Source organism: Grampus griseus (assembly GCF_964374135.1).
Source record: "Grampus griseus genome assembly, chromosome: 9".
Classification (NCBI taxonomy): domain Eukaryota; kingdom Metazoa; phylum Chordata; class Mammalia; order Artiodactyla; family Delphinidae; genus Grampus; species Grampus griseus.
In genome coordinates this window covers 45,175,648-45,197,588 of record NC_139003.1, presented here as the reverse complement: position 1 = coordinate 45,197,588, position 21,941 = coordinate 45,175,648, and the positions used below count along the sequence as shown (strand labels likewise).

At 56.1% G+C, this 21,941-nt stretch overlaps 1 protein-coding gene across 1 annotated transcript in view; it reads left to right on the top strand.

Annotated features, from left to right (window-relative positions):
- Positions 1 to 21,941, top strand: part of ADCYAP1R1 (ADCYAP receptor type I) — a 50,044-nt gene that overhangs the window by 5,330 nt on the left and 22,773 nt on the right. Inside the window, exons 2-6 of the mRNA XM_082661779.1 lie at positions 5,676 to 5,814; positions 7,323 to 7,428; positions 17,912 to 18,019; positions 20,035 to 20,055; positions 21,287 to 21,328. Of these exons, the coding sequence (XP_082517905.1) occupies positions 5,764 to 5,814; positions 7,323 to 7,428; positions 17,912 to 18,019; positions 20,035 to 20,055; positions 21,287 to 21,328 (328 nt within the window). The 5' untranslated portion in view covers positions 5,676 to 5,763. The remainder of the gene's footprint in view (positions 1 to 5,675; positions 5,815 to 7,322; positions 7,429 to 17,911; positions 18,020 to 20,034; positions 20,056 to 21,286; positions 21,329 to 21,941) is intronic.

Here is a 21,941-nt window from a genome sequence, read left to right as displayed (position 1 = left end):
ATGCTGCCCTCCCACTGTGGGGGGCTCCCAGGAGGCAAAGGAGCCTGTGCTGCTCACGGCTGGCCTGGAAGGGTGCGGTGGAGAGACGTCAGCTTCCCCGAGGGCCCTGGACTGGCTGCTGGAGAGGGCTGAGCGCCTCAGCCCAGGAGCTGGACCACTCTCAGCTGGGGGGCTGCAGAAAGGGTCCTGCAGGGTGTGGGGCAGTGTGGGGGGTGGCTGCAGGGTCTCCGAGTCCCCTCCCACTGCCCGCGGAAAGTCAGAGCCCGGTGAGTCACCGCTGGCTCCGGTGTGCTGACTGATGACGCCGTCTTCCTGCGTGCCTGGCGCAGTGGCTCGCCGGAGGAAAACAGCTGCTCTTTCTGTTCCCGCCCCAGGCCAGTCGCTGGGCTTCTGGGGCCTGAGGAGGGCAGGCCCTCCCAAGTCTGTAAGGGGGGCACGTGCGTTCTCCCCAGGCAGGGCTCCGGGACTCTCTCCTGTGTGACCTTGGGAAGTGTCTCCCCCGCCTCTGGCCTCAGTTTCCCCACAGGAAACTCCGTACTGTAGGGGAGGTGACCTTTAAAGTCCATTTCAGGTCTGAAATGCTGTGTCTGTAATTCACTCTTCTTAAGGAGGGTGCTTCAGATATAGAAGTGTGGGCAGAGGGTAGCAGAGGGCCTGGCCAGTCCCCAGGGATGTGAGAGGGTACTACTAGGGTACCAGTGGACTCTGAGCTGGTCTTCCTTTTACCAATAACAGAGAGTGGCAGGAGCATAGGGATGGAGTGCACAAGCTTTGGAGCCAAGCTGCTTCGGTTCACTTCCCAGCTCTACCACATGCTTGCTGTGTGTCCTTGGGGAAGTTGCTTAGCCTTTCTGTGCCTCAGTCGCCTCAGCTATAGAATGAGGATAATGCTAGGAACGACTGCATGGGTTTGGGGCAGGTGAAATGAGTTAATGCATACTGATTGTTTGGAAGAGTGCCTGGCATGTACCGAGTGGTTAATAAATGTTAGCCATTAGCAAATAAAAGTGCAGCAGGCCTGATGTTCCTATTTTGAATATGACAGAGGGCTTATGGTGGTGGAGGTGGCAGCAGGAAGGTGAAAAAACCTGAACACAAAGTGGTAAGATGATAATAATAGTTAACACATGTGTAGCCCTTATTGGGAGCCAGGCTATCCTCCGCTCTTCATAGTTTACTTATATCAGTTGGTTGATGCCTCCCAGTAACATCTATGAAGTAGGTATTACTGTTATTCCGTTTTCACATATAATTGAATTAAGCCACAGAAAAGTTAAGTGGCTTCCCTGAGGTCTTTAAGCTTAAAACCCTAGCAAAATGGTTCATGAGTCCACCACGCTAAATGCCAGGAGGTAGTTTAATTGTCCTCAGATTAGTTGCAAAAGCCAGTTTATCCCAGCAGAGCCTGGACCCTAGAGAGAGCACCTGGGAGTATCAGTGACCAGGTCATCCAGAGCCCACATGCGTGGCTGGGCTGAAAGAGCCCAGCATCCATCCTCAGGGAGGGGAGGGTCCAACCCCAGGCTGCAGTGGCCAGGCCTGGCCCTTAGGAGGGTCACTGGCAGCTTGGGGGAGTCCAAAGGAGAGAGGCAGCTGGAACAGGGTGCAGGGGACAGGGCTGGGAATGGCTGACCCAGGGGACACATCTCAAAGTGCTTTCCTGGGACAGAGGAGCCAGGCATGTGGTCCAGAGGAGTATGAGGTTTGGGACAGGTGGCCTCAGACCGTAAACTCTGAGCATTGTCCCGCGGGGGCTGTGCCCAGTTGCCTCGGGGCGGGGGTCAGGGGAGAAGAGGTGGGGGCTGAGGTCACCATCGTGGAGAGGCTGCAGGAGGTCGTCTCTGAGGTTTCCAGCTGAGGTCGGGCGTGGGAAGGTCAAGGCCTGGGAGCTCCCAGCTTCCCTCTTTCCATCTCTTGGCTAGCGAGTGTCTGTGTCCTGTTGGGCAGAGGGTGGACGGTAGTTGGGGAAGGTGAACAAGAGGGGGCAAAAGTGGGAATCAGGAACCCGGGTCTAGTGCCAGAGGAGGCCTCGTGTTGAGAGTACCCCAGCCCCTCCACCCTGCGGCGCTGGGCTGGGGGCACGCCGCTCTCCTGGTTCGCCGCGTTGTCTGAGCAGCCTGGTGACAAAGCAGGGAGCGGGGGGATGGTTAGGCGGGGGCCTCTGATCGCTTCAGCTTGTTTTTAATCCACTGCAGGGATAAGCAGCCCGCAAGTCTGGGCATCGTGTGTGTGTGTGTGTGTGTGTGTGTGTGTGTGTGTGTGTGTGTGTGTGTGTGTGTGTGTGTGTGTGTGTGTGTGTGTGTGTGTGTGTGTGTGTGTGTGTGTGTGTGTGTCTGCGCATGCTCATGTGTGTGTGTACCTGCGGCCACATCTGAATCCGGATACATCTGACTGCCGCTGAATATCTGAGTGCCTTTGCAGAATGAGAATGAGTGTGTGTGTGATAATATGCATCAATAGTCTGATAAACACGTGAAGGTCTACATCGCTGTGTGATGCCTCTGCACACACCTTTGTGCTGTGCTCTGAGTGTGCCTCTGCATTTCTGTGAAGGCGTGTGGAGCTGTCTCTCAGTCCCTGAAGGAATCTCCACCTTTGTGTATTCCACACATGGGTGTTTGTATTGATGCCTTCAGGTGCGTGCCCTGGGGATAAATGTCTCTCTCTGTGGAGTTGACGTGTCCTTATGCTCTTCTTTGTAAACCTGTTTCTGTGTGTGTGTGTGTGTGTGTGTGTGTGTGTCAGAGAGAGAGAGACCGCCAGTCCTCAGAACACAAACTCCTTCTCTGCTTGCCCGCTGCCACCCGCTTGCCCTCCGGAGCACCCCCAGCTGGGCAAGCCACTAGCTCTCCCAGGCCAGCTCTCTTGGTTCTAATAAGTTAAGGTTAAAATGGAGTCTTTATAATCCTATCTATACATGAGAATCACTTAAAGAACTTAAACAACACTGATACCCAGGCATTCTGACTTAGTTGGGCAGGGGTATTTTTTTTTTGCTTTACACGGGCCTCTCACTGTTGTGGCGTCTCCCGTTGCGGAGCACAGGCTCCGGACGCGCAGGCTCAGCGGCCATGGCTCACGGGCCCAGCCGCTCCGCAGCACGTGGGATCTTCCCAGACCGGGGCACGAACCCACGTCCCCTGTATCGGCAGGCGGACTCTCAACCACTGCGCCACTAGGGAAGCCCCATGGGCAGGGGTATTTTTAAACACTCCTCAGTGGTTGTGCTGAGCAGCCCATGTTGAGGACTGTGTTAAGAGGTCAGAGCTCATCTTGCGTCCCGGGTCAGGGCTCGGGGGAGGAGGCCGTGAGTCTCGTTTGTGGGGACCCAGTCCTGAAGGAAGGGGGTAGTGCTGTGGCCGTCTCAGGGAGCCCTGAGCACTCTTCCCTCTTCCCAGGCCTCTTCCTTCAGGAAGCTTGCTTTATGTCCCAGGGCAGAGGTCTCTCCCAAGAGATGTGTTTCTGGTGGCATGTTGCTGGGAGTACAAGGGCGACGGCCTCCAGGAAGGAGCACCGTGTGTCCACTTAGAGACACAGGCCATGCATCCATTTCCCTCCTCTGGCTTTGTCTGGGCCCGGCTGGCTGTGAGGCAGGCCAAGGAGGGAGCTGAGGTGGTGAGTCACCTTCCTCTCGGCTAAGAAGGCTGAGACCCGCAGAAGCAAAGGTCTTGATTGTGGCCAAGTGCTGAGGCCAGAACCCAGGCCCAGGCCACAGGCTGTGTCGAGGGAGGTGCTGGGGGTACCCAGGACTGTCCTGGGTGGAAGCCTCCTTGACTCCAGACCCCAGCAGGCCTTGGCTTGACCTTGTCCTCTGTGCGGGAGAGTCAATCCAGGTCTCGGAGGCCTTCTGCCTTAGTAGCTCCTCTAGGCCCTCAGTCTTTAGCATCTGCTGAGAAGCTGTGGGCCCGGCCTTCCTCTCTTCCAGCCGGGTTGGTAGGGAACACCAGCTCCCTGCAGACAGCGCCTTGGCCTCCCCAGGGATAGTGGAGATGACCGACCCTATGCGGACCACTGGTGTCACATCATGCCAGAGGCAGCCTGTGGCCACCAGGTGTATGGAAGGTCCCTGGGGGAGAGGCTGGGCCAGCATCCCCACGGCTACCCTGGGCTTCTCAGAGCATCTCCTGGGGATACCAAAGCCTCCCTCAGTATTTCCAAGTGGGCGCCAAAAAGGCAGAACAGTGGGTAGATGAAACGGACCCCCTTTTCCTTGAACCTTCCTGCGGCTGGTTTTCTGTCTCCTTTTCGGGTGCTCGTTTGTCACCAGATTGAGCTTGGAGAGGCCAAGGGGAGCTTGTTGAGGCAAGGAGAGAGGGAGGGAGGCGTGGGAGGCAGCCACTGGGGGCACAAAGGGCCCCAGGGTACTGGCTGCTCTGCCCATTGATGGGGGGTGTGTAAGGACTCATGGTTGGGAAGCAGCCCCCATGGGCCTCTTAAACCAGCCACCTGTGGGTTAGTGGTGGCCCTGACATGGGCCTACTCAATCTCTTTAATAATAATAGTAACAAAACATTTTAATTACTGTATAGTATTTCATTGTATGGCTATGCAGGGGCCTGTTAACAGTGCCTGCTCGAAGGATGGTTGGCGGCCGCATTTTTTGCTGTTGATGCTATTTTAAATGATGTTGCAGTGAATATCCTTTCATATGCTTCTTTCTGTATAAGCACAAATCTCTCTCTAGGATAGACACCCAGATGCAGAATTGCTGGCTTGCAGGGAATATGTGTTAATGATCAGTTTTAGAAGCTGACCGGACTCTTCCTCTGGGCATGTGCTGGGGCTCCCTCAGGCTCCTCACTCGACTGCCCGTGCCCTTTCTGGTCCTTAGTAGCAACTCGGGCCTCAGAGCCACAGGAGCTCTGGGGGGAAGGTCCTCGAGGTCCAGGCACATCCTTCTCAGTAGTCACTCTTTTTGTCTGTTGCATTGGTAAAGGCTTTATCCTGGAGGCCAAGTGGGCTGCGGCAGGGTGAAAGGAGGCTATGTTTGTTGGGGACCGGGCTTGGCTGCTGGAACAAAGTGGCCCTGTATGAGTGAGTGAGTTAGAGAGGAGGGCACGTAGCAGCCTGTAGCTAGGTGGGCCGTCAGGCTGGCTGGGTGGCTCAGCGCCGCGGGTGCACTCAGTCATCCCGGCTCCTTTCGGTGTGTCGCTCCCCGCCTCTTGGTGTTGTCCTGGCGGCTCTGTCCAGCCTGGGTCTGGCATCGGGGAGGGGGAAAGAGCAGCAGGGGTGAGCACGTGATGCCTTAGGGACAGGTGGCGCATAGGTGGTACGTGTCACTGTCACCCACCTTCCATAGGTGGGAAATTCATCATATGCCCGCACCTGAGAGCAAGAGGCACCTGGAAATGTCCTCTCCAGGTGGGCACGCGTGTGCCAGCTAAAACTCTCTTCCTGTGGAGGGAGATCTGGGGACACAGTCACCTGCTGCAGAGGAGAAAGCCATTCAGACCATTCTTGTAGGCGCCCGAGCCAGCGTGTTCCCTGCTGTACCACCAGTGCCTGGTAGTGAGTAGGCCCTCGGCCGGTGCTTGTGGGATAGAAGAATAAAGAACAGCACAAAGGCATGGAGGGGGGTTACCCTTGGAGGCTTTGCTGCAGGTAGGGGTGGGGGCTGTCGCCGCCCCTCTTATGCCGCTGGACCCGCAGGATTCATACCTTTCCTTTCTTTCTAGCCTGTAGATACCTGGGGCTGAACAGCAGCTGCTGTGAGTGAGAGGCGGGCAGCACTGGCCTGAGCCTCCTTCTGGGCTGAGAAGCATCATGGCCAGTGTCATACAGGCCTCCCTGGCTGCCCTCCTTCTGCTGCCTATGGTAAGGGCCCAGGACCCTCCCCTCCATGACCAGCTAGAACCCCAGGCTCACCTGAGCTCCCACCCCAGATAACCTGTGTCTTTTGTGCGCTATCAGCCGAGCTCAATTCACATGGCTGGTATCACTGCCAGTACCCCCCTGGACCATCTGGCACTTTTGGGTGAAATAAAAAGGGTGCCCCTTCCTCAAGACCCTGTACCGATTTGACCAGAAATTGTTACATAATTTACAAATCTATTATGATAGTAACATATGCGGCAGCCTTTAGAGTTGTACAGTACACAACCTGCTCAACCGTATGCAGGGGCCCTCATCAAGGCTGCAGAAGGCACTTGTGATCCTGGTCCCCAGCTCACTGATCTCTGGCAGGTTAGGGCTCAGAAGGCTGCTCTCTGCTCATGTCTCTGAGTGAGAGAGATGGGGTGCAGGGTTCCCAGACATTGGCCCCTGCTCCTCAACCTGGGAATTCTGACCAGCATGGATGCAGCTGTCTTCAGAGCCCTGGATGCCAGTCCTGCCTCTGCCCTGCCTTACCGTGTGAGCCACAGCCCAGCTCATCCCTTTCCGTGCACATCTGTGAACGGTCTGAGCTAGACTGGATCCCTGAGCACTGCTCTGGCAGCTTGGGGTGCCTTGTGCCTGCCTCCACACTCGCCAGCATCCCCTTATGGGACCATCCCTGCCCTGGCTTTTGAGTTGAAGTGACAACACTAGGATGCAGCTGTCGTGATAGCATCCGTGGGCTTTGAAGTTACTTGGTCCTACACTTAAATCCAGTATCTGCCACTAACCAGCCGTGTGACCTTGGGCAGGAGTTTCTAAACTTCTCTGAGCCTCAGTTCCCTCCTTTGTCACATGGGGCAGGAGTAGATGAGAGTGGCTACTAAGCCCCACGGAATGCTGCCACTGTCCTTCACCTGCAGCTCCCAGGCCCCCAGAGGAGAGAGAGGATGAGCTCTCTCAGCCCCTCCTCTTTCTCACCTCCTGCTTGCTCCCCTAAAGTGCACTTGTAGCCTCGTGGTCTCTGGAGCTGGACTGCGTGGGTTTGAATCCTGGCTGTACAGTCTACTACACTGTGTGACCCTGAGCAAGTTTCGTAACGTCTCTGTGCTTAAGTTTCCCATCTGTGGAATGGGAAATGGTAAAAATAGCGCCTGCTTTGTAGTACTCTTGATATATATATGCGTGCATATGACAGAGTAATGCACTCAGTTAGTACGGTGCTCTGTGTGTACTTGCTAATGTTATTATAAGACATGGAAACTGAGACCCAGGAAGCGGGTGGGATCTGCCCAGGTCCCACACTGAGTTGGTGAAGGGGAAGAGTCCTCATGGCGCCTGTGACGAAGTGGAGGCAGGGTCCCCGCTGGCTCTGAAATCTCTCTGTCACTGTCGTCTTCCTGCTTCTGTCACTCCCCTTCTCCCACTGCCCCGGAGGCTTAGGTAGCAGGGCTTGTCGGTGAACCTCCCTGTTCCTTCTCACCATGTATCCCCTGTGCCTCCTGCAGGCTACCGCCATGCACTCTGACTGCATCTTCAAGAAGGGACAAGCCATGTGCCTGGAGAAGATCCAGAGGGCCAACGAGCTGATGGGCTTGAATGACTCCTCCCCAGGTGAGGAGGGTGGCGGGGAGGGCCACCATCCCTGGCACATCCAGGCCAGCCTTAGAAGTGATGTCCCAGCCTCTGGCCAACTTATAGAAAGTAGTGGAGGGTACAGGTCCCTGGATCCTTCAGAAAGCCCTTTGGGGTGATGGAGTCCTGGATCTGCTCTAGGCAGTGACACTGGGGTTGCCCTCCTTGGGGATGGCCTGCCCTGGATGCCTCCCTCTGGAAGGGGCTATTCCGGGTGACTGGACGTGGCCACCTTCACTCCCATGGGAGCTGGGTTAGAGCTGGTGTCTGGGCTGAGCAGCGGCTGTCGGAGAGCTCGTTAGCAGGCCGCCTGGGCCTGGTGGTGGAAGGGACACAGCTGTTGCTGGTGGCCGAGCTAGAGAGCACCTGGTCTCCCCAGAGCATGAGGTGTGGGGTCATTTCCATCTCCTCGGCTCACTCCATCAGAAGGGAGAGAACAAGGGAGCAGGAGCCCCAGTCCTGTGCGTGTCTGGTGCTCCCATTCTCCTGGGGCTGCTACCAGCGTGGGGGGCCGGATGCTGCTTCCTTGTGCTGGATGGTACCACGCACCGCAGGACATGCAGTGGCCTTAGCTGTCCCATTAGATACCCCTAACTGCCCCTGATCTCAGTGACAGTCCCAAAAGCCTCACTTTTCTAGATGTCCCAAGGGAGTGGCGTGGCCCCGGCTGAGAACCAGTGGTCCTGTGTAACCCCTTTCCTCCTAACTCCCCTGCTGTGCAGATGGGACGCTGAGGCCCGTAGAGCAAGGGCACCCTCGGCTTCCTGACTCCAGCAGGGCCAGGGAGAGGGTCTGTGTGGGAAGTTGGGGGTTTGGGGGTAGGGGGGCATCGCTGGAGGCCTCGCCAGTCACTGGAGGGTGGGGCTCTCCACCCACCCTGGAGGGACCCACTTTCCCCCCGCTCCTCCCCATTTACAGGGAGCTCTTCTGAGCACCATCTGTTTAAATGCGGGATTAGTCGGCAGCCCAGTTAAACGTGATCGTCCCGCTGGGCTGGGCTCCCCAGCCAGTCAGCTCAGCAGGCATTAACTGGTAATGGAGCGACTCCCAGCCATGCTGTCCTTTCCCTCCAGGTGAGCTGTTGCTCAGCTCTCACTGAGGCCAAGAGTGGATCTGAGGCCTCACCAGCCAGGGAACCTGAGGCAGGGGGCCTAGGTGGGTGCACGGTTGCGGGAGACTCAAAGAATATCCTGTCCAGGCCTCTTGTCTAGGGGATGGGAATGTGGAGCCTGGAGGGCAGTGACTTTAGAACCATAGGAAGGGGGAGTGGCAGGCTCAGGTGGGCCTGGAACCCAGGTGCCGTCCCTCCCAACCCGGGGCCATTGTTCCTGCTTCGCAGGTCTCAGGTATACTTGGGATCGAGTAGTAGGAAGCGTTCCGTAGGGGTGGGTCGAGGTGGGATGTGGGGCTGGGACTGGGCCAGCAGGCATGTAGGTGAAAGGCACCTGTGGAGCCCCGGGCAGGGAGAGGACAAGACCTCCCCCCCGCCACCTTCCCCCCAGGGGCATCCAGGCAGAGGTGTGAGCGTGAGTGAGGCAGATGGAAGGATGGATGCCAGCCCAAGAGGGGCAGACCAGTGCTGCCGGGAGGGGCTCCCACCCCCAGGCATGCTCAGGAGAGGACGATGAAAGGAATTCTCTGTGGGGAAGGATTCATGGAGAAGGTGGCCTTTACATCAGGTCCTTGGTCCTCAGACCTGGCTGTACGTCAGAGTCACCAGGGAGCTTTGAGGAAAATGTACCCAGGACACAATCCAAACCAGTTAGGCCAGAGCCTCACTCCACTGGAGTCACTGTGATTTTTAGAGGCTCCCCAGGCGATTCTGACGAGAAACTAGGCTAAGAACCCCTGAGTTAGGCCCTAGGGAGGAGTAGGCACTTAATGGCAGGTGAGAGCTGAGGGATGGATGTTCTGGGCTGCGGGAACCACAGCAGCAAGAGGCGGGTGGGGGAAGGGAGTGAGCCCCCGCCTAGGTCTGGAACCCTGAATTGGAGTCAGTGGGGATGGGCTAGAGGGACGTGTGGCTGAGGGCCCGGGAGCAGGTATCTGTGTGTTGCACGTCTGCCACCCCTGGAGTTGGAGGTCGGAGGGGACGGCAGTGGTGGCATCCCCTGAGCTGCCGTGCCTCCAGCTTTGCCCAGGACCCTGCCTGGACCTCCCTCTTGTAGCCCTGCCTCGGGGGCCCTGTAAGTCAGGTCACCCCCAAACCTGAACCTGGTCAAAGGACCCCAAGCCTGTGGAAGAATTTCACGGACCCATCCACCGGCTCATTCATTCGCTCACTTATCCCCTCATCCTCTCGTGCACTCATTCAACTCACATGACGAGCTGGGATCTTAGGTGTCCGGCCCCGGCGGAGTGAGGGCAAAGCCAGGGGTGGGGCCTGCCGAGCTTCTGGGAGAATTGAAAGATGCTGGCGGCCAGGCCCTCCCCACACCAGCGTGATTGGCGTTCGGACGGGGGCACTTGTTGAGAGTACGTGTTAAAAGCCTCCCGACGATTCTAAAGTGTATCCAAGGTTGAGAGCCACTGGGTTGGCCAGAGAATAGCCTCTACCAGGGTGCTTATGTCAACTGGGGCCAGAGAGCAGCCCCCAGCGTCCAGGCAAACCTGGATGGGAGCCAAGAGTCCAATCTGACTATAAGCGAGAATCAGCATTATGGTGTGAATGTATGTGCTTGGGGTGAAATGAGAGAGGCCAGCCCTCCTGCTGTACCCCTTCTCTGCACCTCCCCTGCCCCTTCTGTCCCAAGCACATACACCATGCACAGAACGCTGGCCAGGGGTCAGCCGATGTCCCGGAAACACACTTGAAAAAGAAAATCTGTCAGCTTGTTCCAGTGACTGTGAGTGTGTATTCACAGCAATGCTTGTAGAGATATATATATATATAACTTGTGTGTCCCCATGATCTTTTAAATCCCATAAAGTGAGTGCATTGGAATGAAGACACTGATCTGTTAGAGGGGAGGTGTGTCTGTGGCATGTACGTGTGGTTGGGGGGATGGTGAGGGGTTCCCAGGATGACACCTGCATCCCCTCAAACCCATATCCCTCACTGATCCTGGGACCTTCACCGCAAAGAGAACGTGGGACTGTATTGCATACAGGGGCCTTCAGAATGGAAGCCGAGATATGCTAGGGAGGGGCACCGGCGCTCAGCAGGCAGCTGAAGGGGGTAGAAAATATAGGTAAGATAGCGGAGAGTGAAAGCAGGCTTTCTGACTGGGTGGTTTTGTCCACAGCGTCCCTGGCGGGTTTTAAAGATGTTTATTGGGACTGTTGTTGAGGTGATACATTTAGTGGTTTTGTCCCTCGTTCCAAACTCCTGAATGCTAAACAGACCTTGAGACAGCACCAAGTCCGGCTGTATCGTGGGACGCACGGAGAGGCTGAGGCCAGAGTTGGGCGTCGCTGGCCAAGTCACACCGAGGGCCAGAGCCAGCTCTGGGACAGGACCCAGGTCTGCTGTCCCAGCCAGGGAGGGCCCTCTTGTGCTGCGGTGCTCTTGTGCCTAGAGAGAAGCAGAAAGGACTCCTGTGCGTGGGAACCTGCGCCTCCTCTCCGGAGCGTCCCCAGACCCACACAGGGCACAGGCACTGCCTGCTGGGCTGGCCACTTCTGTTCTCTCGGCTCAGCCCGGCCAACCTGGCTGTCCAGGGCGAGTTCTGCCAGCACGTCCTCTTTGTGGGACTGCGGGCTTGCATCAGTCTGGAGGCCTTCCCTGCGTCTAAGTGGGCTGGTCAGGTGTGGTCCTCCTTGGGGGTCCCACGCCCCATACTCTGGAGAAGATGGAAGAGGGAGGCCTGACGCGGCCTTAGCAGGGGCAGGAGGGAAGTGGCTTGGAGGAGAGACAGGAAAGCCTGCTCATTGCTATTCTGACCCAGCCTCTGAGGCCTGTCCAGGGTGCAGAGTGTGTACCCTAGCCCCCAGCTCCACCCCCTCACCGGAAGAGAGGCCTGGAGGAGGGCGGGGGAACCACTGCAAGGCTGGGCCCAGGCTCCCCATCCTCGGGGCAAGACCAGCTTCTTGTCTGTGCCTCCCAGCTGTTCTGAGAACGAACAGACCCCCAGCGTGGGGAGGGGGCGGGGCCTGTAGGGACCCACCCTCTGTGGAACTCGCTCCCAGATCTGACAAAGGGTTCTGTTTCTGTCCAAACCTGTTTCTCTTTGGTCCGTAGTTCTCAGACTTAAGCCTGTATCAGAACCTCCTGGAAGGCTTGTGAAAACCCAGATTACGGGGCCCAGCCCCAGTTTCTGACTCAGTGGATTTGCCGGGGCCTGAGTGTCTGGGTCTCTGGCACGCTCCCAGTGGTGCTCCGCTCTGGGGTCTGCACTTTGAGAACCGCTGACTTCCAGAGGGGAGGGCTGCATCTTCAGTCCTTCCTCCACTCCCCCAGCACGGAATTCACAGCTGCTCTTCATTTTATGGATCAGTAACATTGGCTGTAAAGTAAATTTCAGTAAATTGAATCATTTTTTACCCGTGAATCGCATGCCGAAATGAGGGGCTTGTTCTAACGATACGCAGGCATCCTCAGGCAGCTTCTCAAAGAGAGGACTGCGCCTTTGTTTGAGTCCCCTTGGCACCCCTGGTCTCACGAGTTTTGAACACTGTGTGGAACTGGACAGAATCATCACCATGACAACCCGAGATTAGCTCCTTATTTTGTTCCTGTCGGGGCTAATGGCTCTTGCGTTCTCTCTCCATTCAACCTGCCCAAGTGGTCTTTTCCCCTCCTGCTGTCACAAGGCACCGCCTCTCCTTGGCTGCTTTGTGTGTCAGCATCTTAGTGGGAGCAGCCCCGGAGAGTGTGCCCAGCATTCTCCCCCCGAGCGGGAATCCCCCGGTGCCTGAATTCCTCCCATCAAGTCCCATAGAGGCTTTCGGCGGGACAGACTGAGCCAGGAGGGCACAGGCAGGCTTCGTGTGGAATTGGGGCCCAAGGCAGGTAGATCGGAAGGCTTGGGGTGTCAGAGTGGAGAGTTCTCCCAGGGAAGAGGACCGGTTCTGATTTCCTCTGCACAGGGTAGAAGAGGACAGGAACTTTCTCGACCCCGCAGCCGTGTCTGATGCACTTGACCACCTCCTCCTTGAAGCAGGCTTTCCTGCTGCTGTGTCACCAATGTCTTCTGGTTTTCCTTGTATTTCCGGCCACCCCTCCTGAGTCTTCTTTTCCGGCTCCTCTTCTGAGTGGTGGCATCTCTTCGTTTGGGGCCAGGCCCTAGTCTCTTCTCTTTTTTTCTTCTCAAATCTACGCCCTCTCACTGGACATGTCACCCGGGTCCACGGCCCTACAGAGCATCCCTGTGCCGCCCACTTCCCGTTCTCTTCCTCCAGTTCCAGCTTCCCCGCTGAACGCCAGAAACTTGTCTAACTGCCTATCTGAAATCTGGCTTCACTTGGCTCTTCACATCATCTCAAACTAAACATACCCCAGATGACACTCTTGAGTTCCAGCTTGCCGATTCCCCCCACCATTTGCTTCTCATCCAGCCCTCCCCACTGTGGCGAGTGGCTCAGCTAGCCAGCCATCTGGACACTCAAACCCAGGTGCCATCCTTGGCCCCTCTCTCCCGTTTAGTGCATCAGTCACGGTAGCCTAGACCGTGCTGAGGTAACAGATGAACCTTAACATCTCAGAGACTTAGCACCATAACATTTCCTGCTTGCACACGTCACCAGCCAGCGTGGTCAGCAGAGGTGGGAGGTGGAGTTCGACTCTGCCCGGTCCTTCAGAGATCCAGGCTCCTTGCATCTCGCAACACTGCCACCCTCGATATGCGGCCTCCAGGGATGCTGCAGAGAGGGGAGAGAGAGAGAGAAAGGGTATGGAGTCTGCGAGGGATGTTTTTGAGACCTGTTCATCACTTCCCCCTTCTTCCCATGGGTGAGCACTTAGTCACGTGAGATGGATGAGCACCAACGCTCCCTGGCACACTCACTGGCTGGGTCCAGCCAGTGTGTCACCAAGTCCTGTCAGTCCTGCCTCCAGACTCTCCTACGCAGAACTGCTTTCTACCTTGGCTGCCATGGCTCCTAAGCGAGCCCCACCACCCTCCTCTGGACTGCTGCCATATCCTGACAGACACGTCTCCATGTTTGCTTTCCTGCTCTTGAAATATATTACCTTCCCACACAGCTGAATCAGATCATGTGACTCTGCGTCTTCAGACCCATCTGTGGGAGGCAGAATAATGCCCCCACCAAAGATGCCCACGTCCATGGGCTTCCCTGGTGGCGCAGTGGTTGAGAGTCTGCCTGCCGATGCAGGGAACATGGGTTCGTGCCCTGATCTGGGAAGCTCCTACATGCTGCGGAGCGGCTGGGCCCGTGAGCCATGGCCACTGAGCCTGCGCATCCGGAGGCTGTGCTCCGCAACGGGAGAGGCCACAACAGTGAGAGGCCCACGTACCACAAAAAAAAAAAAAAAATGCCTACGTCCGAATCCCCAAAGCCTGTGAGTGTGTTGCCTTACATGACAAAAGGGACTTGGCAGGTGTAATTAAGTTAAGATGGAGCAAGTCGCCTGGATTATCCAGGTGGATCCAGTGTAGTCACAAGCGGCCTTATAGGTGACAGGAGGCAGCAGGAGGGTCAGAGGAGAGAGCTTTGAGGATGCTATGCTACTGGCTTGGAAGATGGAGAGAGTGGCCGCAGGTCAAGGGATGTGGGTGGCCTCCTGAATCTGGAAAAGACAAGGAAACAGATTCTCCTCTAGAGCCTCCAGAAGGAATGCTGACAACTTGACTTTGGCCCAGTGAGACTTCTGACCTCCAGAACTGTAAGATAAGAAATTGTGTCATTTTAAGCCACCAAGTTTGCTTTGTTATAGCAGCAACAGGAAAGTAATACACCATCCAAGGTCTTCTCAGCATTTGGTATTAAATCCAAACTCATTCCCAGGACCACAGGCTATAAGCCCTGTGCGGGCACAGACCAGGGGGGTTTATTCACCCCAGTTTTGCTCTCCAGTGTCTGACTTGTAATAGGCACTTAATATTTCTTGAATAAATGAGTGAAAAAGAGGGAAGGGAAGGGGAAAGAGAAGACACAGAAAAGGTAAAAGGAGAAGGGGGAGTGGGGGAGAAATGGCATCTTGAAATCTTCTAGCCTCAACAGAACTAAGCTTTGTTGGGACTGGAGTCTGGAACAGATGGGGAAAGAGAAACTGGATGTGTGTTGTGGGCGTGGAAGGAAAATGAGTTTCTGTCCTTAGTTAGAAAAACCCAAGGCACTCTCAGGAGCCCAAATCCCATCCTCATCTCCCTGGAAAATGTTCCTGGGAGGATTCAGCTCCAAGGCTCCTGAGGCCAGAGCAGACCCCATCCAGAACAGGAGAGGAGACAGACCCCACCTCTCTTCCTCTGTGGGTCAGGCCAGGAGGTGATACCTACGGGAGAAATGTGCACAGGGCATCCTGGAAAGCCCCGAGATGGTGACCTGCGTCTCCTATGACCCCAGTGATGCAGGCCAGAGAGGTGTGTGGATGGCTGAAAGCTCCCGTTGGGGTCGGGGACATTGTCCCATAAAGCAAAACTGTTTCACAGCATTTCTGACACCAAATGTGTGGGTTTTCCATACCAAGCAGTTCTCCGGTTTTCTACGGATACCCACTGGATGTCCCTACAATTTAATTCAAACCTGACACTAATGACCTGGAGTTAGCACAGACCCAGCAGGTTAAGGGTCAGCTTCAGGAGACTGCTCCCCCATTTCAGATGCCAATTGCAAGTCGTGGGGCCCCAGGTTACCCACACTTCAGTCTGTCTTGGCTACAAATCAGGAGTTCCCTTGGGCTTCCCTGGTGGCGCAGTGGTTGAGAGCCCGCCTGCCAACGCAGGGGAGACGGGTTCGTGCCCTGGTCCGGGAAGATCCCATGTGCCGCGGAGCGGCTGGGGCTGTGAGCCGTGGCCACTGAGCCTGCGCACCCGGAGCCTGTGCTCCTCAACGGGAGAGGCCACAATAGTGAGAGGCCCGCGTACAGCAAAAAAAAAAAAAAAGAGTTCCCACAGCCTCCTCTTCAGGCTCCATACTTTGCTATGATGGCTCACAGAACTCAGGGGAACACATTAGGCCGTGCCAGGGCCTAATGTTCCACATTTAGGGAACATCTGTTGACTGGGGTTCCCAGGGCATGGGCCAGACACGGCCACGCTCCATGGCCATTCCACGGTCAACACGGGCCATGGCGGCCAAAGATGTACTGTTAGGTCTCTTTCAAGGATATGTTGTCATAACCAGCCACGTGCAGGTTGGAGCCCTGCTGTGGTGGGCGGATAGGAATCGTCAGTAACAGACCTGGGACCCATCTCCCTTCATGTGGCCCCAGCATCCTCGTCATCTTGGTTTGTTGTCCTCAGAGCTTTCTGTGATGCTTCTGTCTCCCAAACTCAGTCATTCTGGGAGCAGGATGCTAGAGGCTAATGTGATTGGGTGTGAATTCTGAAGTAGCCAGGTCTGAGTTCTGAGAGATAGGGTTTTCTGCACCTGGAAGCTTTGGGTGCCTTCTGGTCCAAACAGGACCTGAAAGTCAGTCATGGACCCCAACAGAGAGGCTGTGAGCTCATGAGGCCTGCCCCGGGCCCCCATCCCTGTCCAGCACCTGCCCGGGCTTCCTCTGTGTCTGTCAGTGGCCCTCCACTGGCCTTTCTTCTCACCTGCTAGGGCTGTGTTTCATCTCTCTTAGGGGAATGATCCCCAGGGACCCCTAATTGAAATAATGAAATCAATGGTAATAACAATGGCGAGCATGCGTTGAGTGAGCCCGCCGTTCTTCTGCGAGCTTTACATGTATGAACTCATTGGTCCTCCTAGCAGTCCTGTGGGCTAGGACAAGCGCTGGCTGTCCCTTACATGGCAGGGAAGCCCTCCAAAGCCCTTACTATAGACCGCTCAGCAGGATGTGGTCCCTTTTCTGAAAGTCTGTACTCTGCCGTCAGACACGCCACACTGCTGCCTCCCTTCTCTGCCTTTGCCCCCCCGTCATGATTACATCTCTGCCCACCTGGAAAATGGGGGGTTCCATGCTCCTCTCACATCACATCCTTTCCCTGGGTGAGCGCTCATCCCAGGGCCTCACCCACACCCCACACGCCAGAGTGAGAAGCAAGGGCCAGGCCTTAGGAACCACGTTACAGCTGAGGTGATAGGATCGCTGGAAGGTGCTCACTGGGGGTGGCGGCTGTGTGACCCAGCCCGATCTTCCTTTGGAAGAGCTCACGGTCACAGCTCTGTGCGGTTGAGTGAGGAGACCACTGGGGAGGCTGTAACCATGGTCCCAGTGAAAGGTGGTCAGCCCTGAGCTAGGTGGGAGTGCAAGGATGGAGAGCAGGGCATGGATTCCACAAATATCCAGACGTCACACCAGCAGGACTTGGTGACCGGTCGGCTGTGAGCACGAAGGAGGAGGAGACAAAGCAAGAGTGACTCCAGGGCTCTAGCTGGGGCTGAGACAGGAAATCAGAGTTTGTAGGAGATGCTGAGCTGAGTCTTGGACACGCTGTGTGTGGATCGTCTTAGGCCTTTCAAGGTGGGGATATCCAGCAGGCCCCGGCCATGGAAGGTAGCCCCCTTGTTGTGCAGGAGTCAGGGTTGGCGGTTGTCTGTGTAATTCTATCCTGAAGTCCTTGGGCCCGGTGGTCTCGTTTAAGGGCAGTGGGGCAAGGGGCCGAGGGCAGGGCAGACACGAGCCCCTGCACGCAGTCGGGGTGGGCAGGGTGGAGCCCACTCCATGAGGGCGGAGAGGTCTGTAAGGGCAAGAGGCCTCTCCATGGAGAGGAGGGGTGGAGTCAGACGAGGGGTGAAGCATGAAGGGGAGGGGAGGTGGTGGTGATGGGAGTACAGAGGACTCCAGAGAGAGGCTGGCAAGGGCTGGAAGGAGAGCAGGCACGGGGGTCGGAGTGTCCACGGAGCCCCCAAATCTGAAAGCCTGGTCGTCAAGCTCAGCCTCTTCCTCCTTTCTCACAAGCCCATGTCCAGCGAGTCGCGCGCCTTGGCGATTCCTGAGTAGCTCTCGGTTTGTCCCTGCTCTCCTCCAGCCCTCGGTGCTCACCTGATGCGGGGGTGCCTCGCCAGCAGTGGCCCCTCAGGTGCTCCCTGCTTCCTGGCTCCTCGTGCTCCGAGCCCTTTCATAGTTCGGGGCCTCGGCTTCGCAGGCCTCTCCCCTCCTCCCCCCACCCCCATCTGGCCAATCTGTGGTCCTCTTCAGGTCCCAGCTCCGTGTCGTCTTCCTGCTGCAGGTCTGCCCTGAAGGGCGCTGGGCGACGGTGGGGAGAGGGCGTGGAGCACCATCCTTGGGCCAGACGGTTCCTGCCCCTCCCCCGAGGGGTAGGGAGACCCCACCGCGACGTGGAGCCTGGGGACGTGGAAGAGCCCATTCAGGGTGATGTGTGCGTGTGATGTGTGTGTGTGTGTATGTGGGCGTCTGGCTGCCCTCTCACCGTGGTTCCCTTCCTCACAGGCTGCCCTGGGATGTGGGACAACATCACATGTTGGAAGCCTGCCCACGTGGGTGAGATGGTCCTCGTCAGCTGCCCTGAGCTCTTCCGAATCTTCAACCCAGACCAAGGTGGGTCCCCCCCGGGGGCCTCTTCAGGCCACTCTGGGTCCAGCTTGCTCCCCTTGTTCGGACCTCAGGCTTTTCTGAGAGACCAGCACCAGGGACATAGGGCGCCCTGCAGGCAGATACTTCCCATTCCAGAGCTCGTGTGCTGGCGGGGAGATGAAATCACGGACCCTCGTGCACACAGGGACACAGAAGCACCCCTCAGACGTGGCAAGTCCACGTGGAGGTGCATCGTCGTGGCTGGGCTCTCGAGCTTGGACTCCAAGTCCCTTAGCGAGAAGTCCCTTAGCGAGACTGGACGTGTCTTAATGGTCAGTGGTGTCAGCTGATGTTATCACCGTTATCACTCGCACAGAGAGGCCTGGGTGACCGCCTCTCCATGGGGAGGGGGTTCTGGGGAGTCTCTCCTTTGAATGTGAGTCTGGTGGTCTCTCCAGGCCTGCTCCTGTCTTTGGTGGAGGCTTCGTGGACTCCTAAAGAAGGTTGGTGGCTGATGAGTCCACACTGACACTGGGAAAGGCCTGGAGCCAGACTGGCCCTCTACCCCAACCCTGGAGGTGTCACGGGAAGCAGGGTGGCAAGCTGAGGGGTGCTGAGTTGGGCTGGGTGGGGAGAGATGGCGGGGCCGGGCTCCAGGCCGGTGATGTGCTGAGAACCACCCGTGGACCACTGAGCCCTGGGTTGGGGCCTTGGTTTGAGGAGGACGGAGGGTGGGGCTCCTGAGGAGATTAGAGAGTCTGAGACACGTGTGGGCGGCCAGGCTCGGGCCCCTTGAGACCTGGGTCTCAGCTTCGTCCTTCACCTGCCTAAGGCTTCAGCCAGTGTCCCTCCAGAAGTGGAGAGTCTCCAAGCTCCACCTCACTACAGAATCCTGCCTGCCGCTGTCCCTAGCGTGTGTGTGAGAGGCAGCGGCAAAGTCTTTCACACCTGGAAGTCCAGCAACCTAGACTGTGCCTGGACTTCTCTTTTTGCAAGAGGCGGCGGAGGGAGGTAGTGGCATTGTATCGGGGTGCCAGGGCCCCATCTCTGCCTCCCTGCCCAGGCCCAGAGGAGGCAGGGTCTAGCTGCATCGCACCCCTGCCTCGCCTCCCCCCAACTTCCGCTCTGGAGCAGGGCCTGTTAGCCACACCTCCCACCTCCAGAATCTCCAGCCAGCCCAGCAGGAGAGTGGCAGTTGAACTCTTCCATCCTGACAGCGCGGGGACTGGGTGTGACCCAGGGCAGGATGGGAAGTTCTGAAGCAAGAGACACAGTATGAATGGTGGGACGTCAGGCGAGGTGGCCGCCTGCTGATTCAGCCCAGTTTCGAATTCATTCCTATAGAAACCAACTTAATCACTTCCTCCGCTCACGTACTCCTTTCGTTCAGTCGTTTATTTAAAGTTGACAGAACAGCTACTCTGGGTCAGGTACCATGGCAGGATTACTTCTTTTCAACCACAAAAAAAGGTAAAATGAATCAGCAGTAAAATAACATTTTCTTAAGATAAACTTTCCTTCAGACTCTGTGCCTCCCTCTGGCAATTGCACAATGAATGTGTTATTTACCCCTGCTTCTTAATGGTTCATTAAGGCAGGCCTTTTTAGCATCTCCATTCACAGAGCTGGATTAGTGAGACTTGCCTTAAATACTTAGAAAGCTGAAGGTGGCGTTTTTTCATTTTATTTCCTGGTTCTCAGGGCTGAATCTCATTGTAATAATTGTTGCTCTGCGGGCTATTGGAGAGACGGGAACGTTGATCGCTCTCCTCCTTACACATGCCTCTGATATTTCTCTTTAACTGTGTCCTGTTCTCGAGGGAGTTGTAGAAGTCTCCGGTGTCTGGTCCAGCCCCAGCTTGTAGTTCTCATGCCTCTGGCGCCCCCAGCAGAGCCTCTCTCCAGAGTCTGGGAGTGGGAAAGAGGAGGAAATCGTCAGCAGGGCCCAGAGAGAGCAGACCTGACTTTAGACCCCTTGCTCACCTCTGTGTTCTCTCTCTCTGTCTTTCTGTCTGTCCGTCTGTCTCTCTCTGTTTCAGTCTGGGAGACGGAAACCATCGGTAAGAGGAACCTTGGAGAGGACAGACTGCCGATCATCTGTCCATCCGGCAGGAGCCTGGCTCTGACTGCTGGGAGTGGGTGGGGGTGGAATGAGAGGCTCATCAGGGGCTGGGTTCATCCCACCTCCCCCCCCCCCTCCTTGGCCATCTGGAGGTGGGGGAGACACAGGAAGATGGAAGATGGAGCTCCTGGTCTCAGGGTGCTCATGAGCTTGTTGGGGAAGTTGACACCCACTCCCCTGTGGAGGGGTTAGCAAACAAGGCCACCCGTGTGCATAGGCACGTGCATATGTACACGTACAGGCCTGATTGTGTGAGTGAGCCAACATGTGGAGTTGGAATGTATAGCAAGCTCCAGAGTAGAAGAGACCCAACCAGGTGGCATTCGGGCAGAATAACGATGATGTCAGGGGAGGCTTCCTGGAGGAGGTGGCATGTCAGCTGCACCTTGAAAACAGAATTTTGAGAAGTAGAGGGGAAATTGGGGTTCACTGCTAACAGGAGATTCAGCCTAAAGAACGGGTGGAGGAGGGAATAAAGAGTCAGGAGAGAAAGAGAAAAAATGTCTGAGGAGGAAGTCTTTGGAGTTCTGGGTTCCCTTTGATGGGAGTGGTTTGTGGGCTGAGATTGAGGGTTGAGCACCAAAGAAAAAATGCAAGCCCAGGACCCATATTGCTATTCTTTGCCCTTTTCTTGAAAAGACCCAGTTAATTAACTTATTTACAAGACAGAAATAGACTCACAGACATAGAAAACAAACATGGTTACCAAAGGGGATAGCGGAGGCGGGGGCGGAGATAAATTAGGAGTTTGGCATTAACATATACACACTACTTTATATAAAATAGATAAACAACAAGCACCTACAAAAAAAGAGGAAAGGCCCAATTACCCTCTTCCAGTCCTCTCCCACTCCAGAGGCCCTCCCATCCTCCCGACAATGTCCCATTTCCACTCCCTGTGGTCCAGTGCGGAGAACTGAGTCATGGGCCACCATTAGCATCATAGAAATACAAAGCAAATGAGATGGCATTGGAAGGTGCAGTGAGTCAGACAGGTGTGTGTGGCTACTCTGTGTGATGCAGCCTCTTGGCCAAGATCCCACCTTCCCCCAGCCCTGATCCTTCAGGCCAGGGGCAGCCTTGGCCTTCCATGGTGCAGAGTAAGCAGTGGATAGCCCAGGCAAGCTGATGGCCGGGTGTCCCGACTCATGCTCACGCCTGTTTTGCAGGAGAGTTTGGATTTGCTGACAGTAACTCCTTGGATCCCTCAGGTAAGGGATGAGCTGGGGTTTACCATGGGCTGGCTGGAGGGAGGGCATCTGCTAACCCGTGAACTTGGGGAACCCCTCCTTCCAGGCCGGTCTATGCCTCTCTCTGGCTGTGTGATCTTTGGCAGCTCGCTTTCCTTCTCTGATAAAGCCGTGGATTTTCTCCATGGAAATTTGCATGCAAGTGCTCAGACAGAACACTGTGCATGCAATTTCAGGGAAGCACAGATCTCAGTAAAGAGCTCCTTAAGTGGTCTCCGATAGCGTTGAACTCCCATACGTAGAACAGTGGTTCTCATACTTTAAAAATCACCTAATGGGCTTGTTAAAGCAGATTCCTGGACCTCACTCCCAGAGTCTGATTTAGCAGGCCTGGGCGGGGCCTGAGAATGTGCATTTCCAGCCAGTCTCCCAGGTGACGCTGATGGGCTGGTCTGGGGGGACACCCACTTTGAGAACCCGTGCCCTAAGATTCTGTGCTCCTACAGAGGTGCTGGGGCAAAACAGCCTAGTGAAGTAGGTGCAGCCACTGCAGGGTGGTGACAATCCGGAGAGGACTACATCTTCCGGAGATTTCTATCAGAACAGTAGAGTGGCAGATTCATGGAATAGTTCT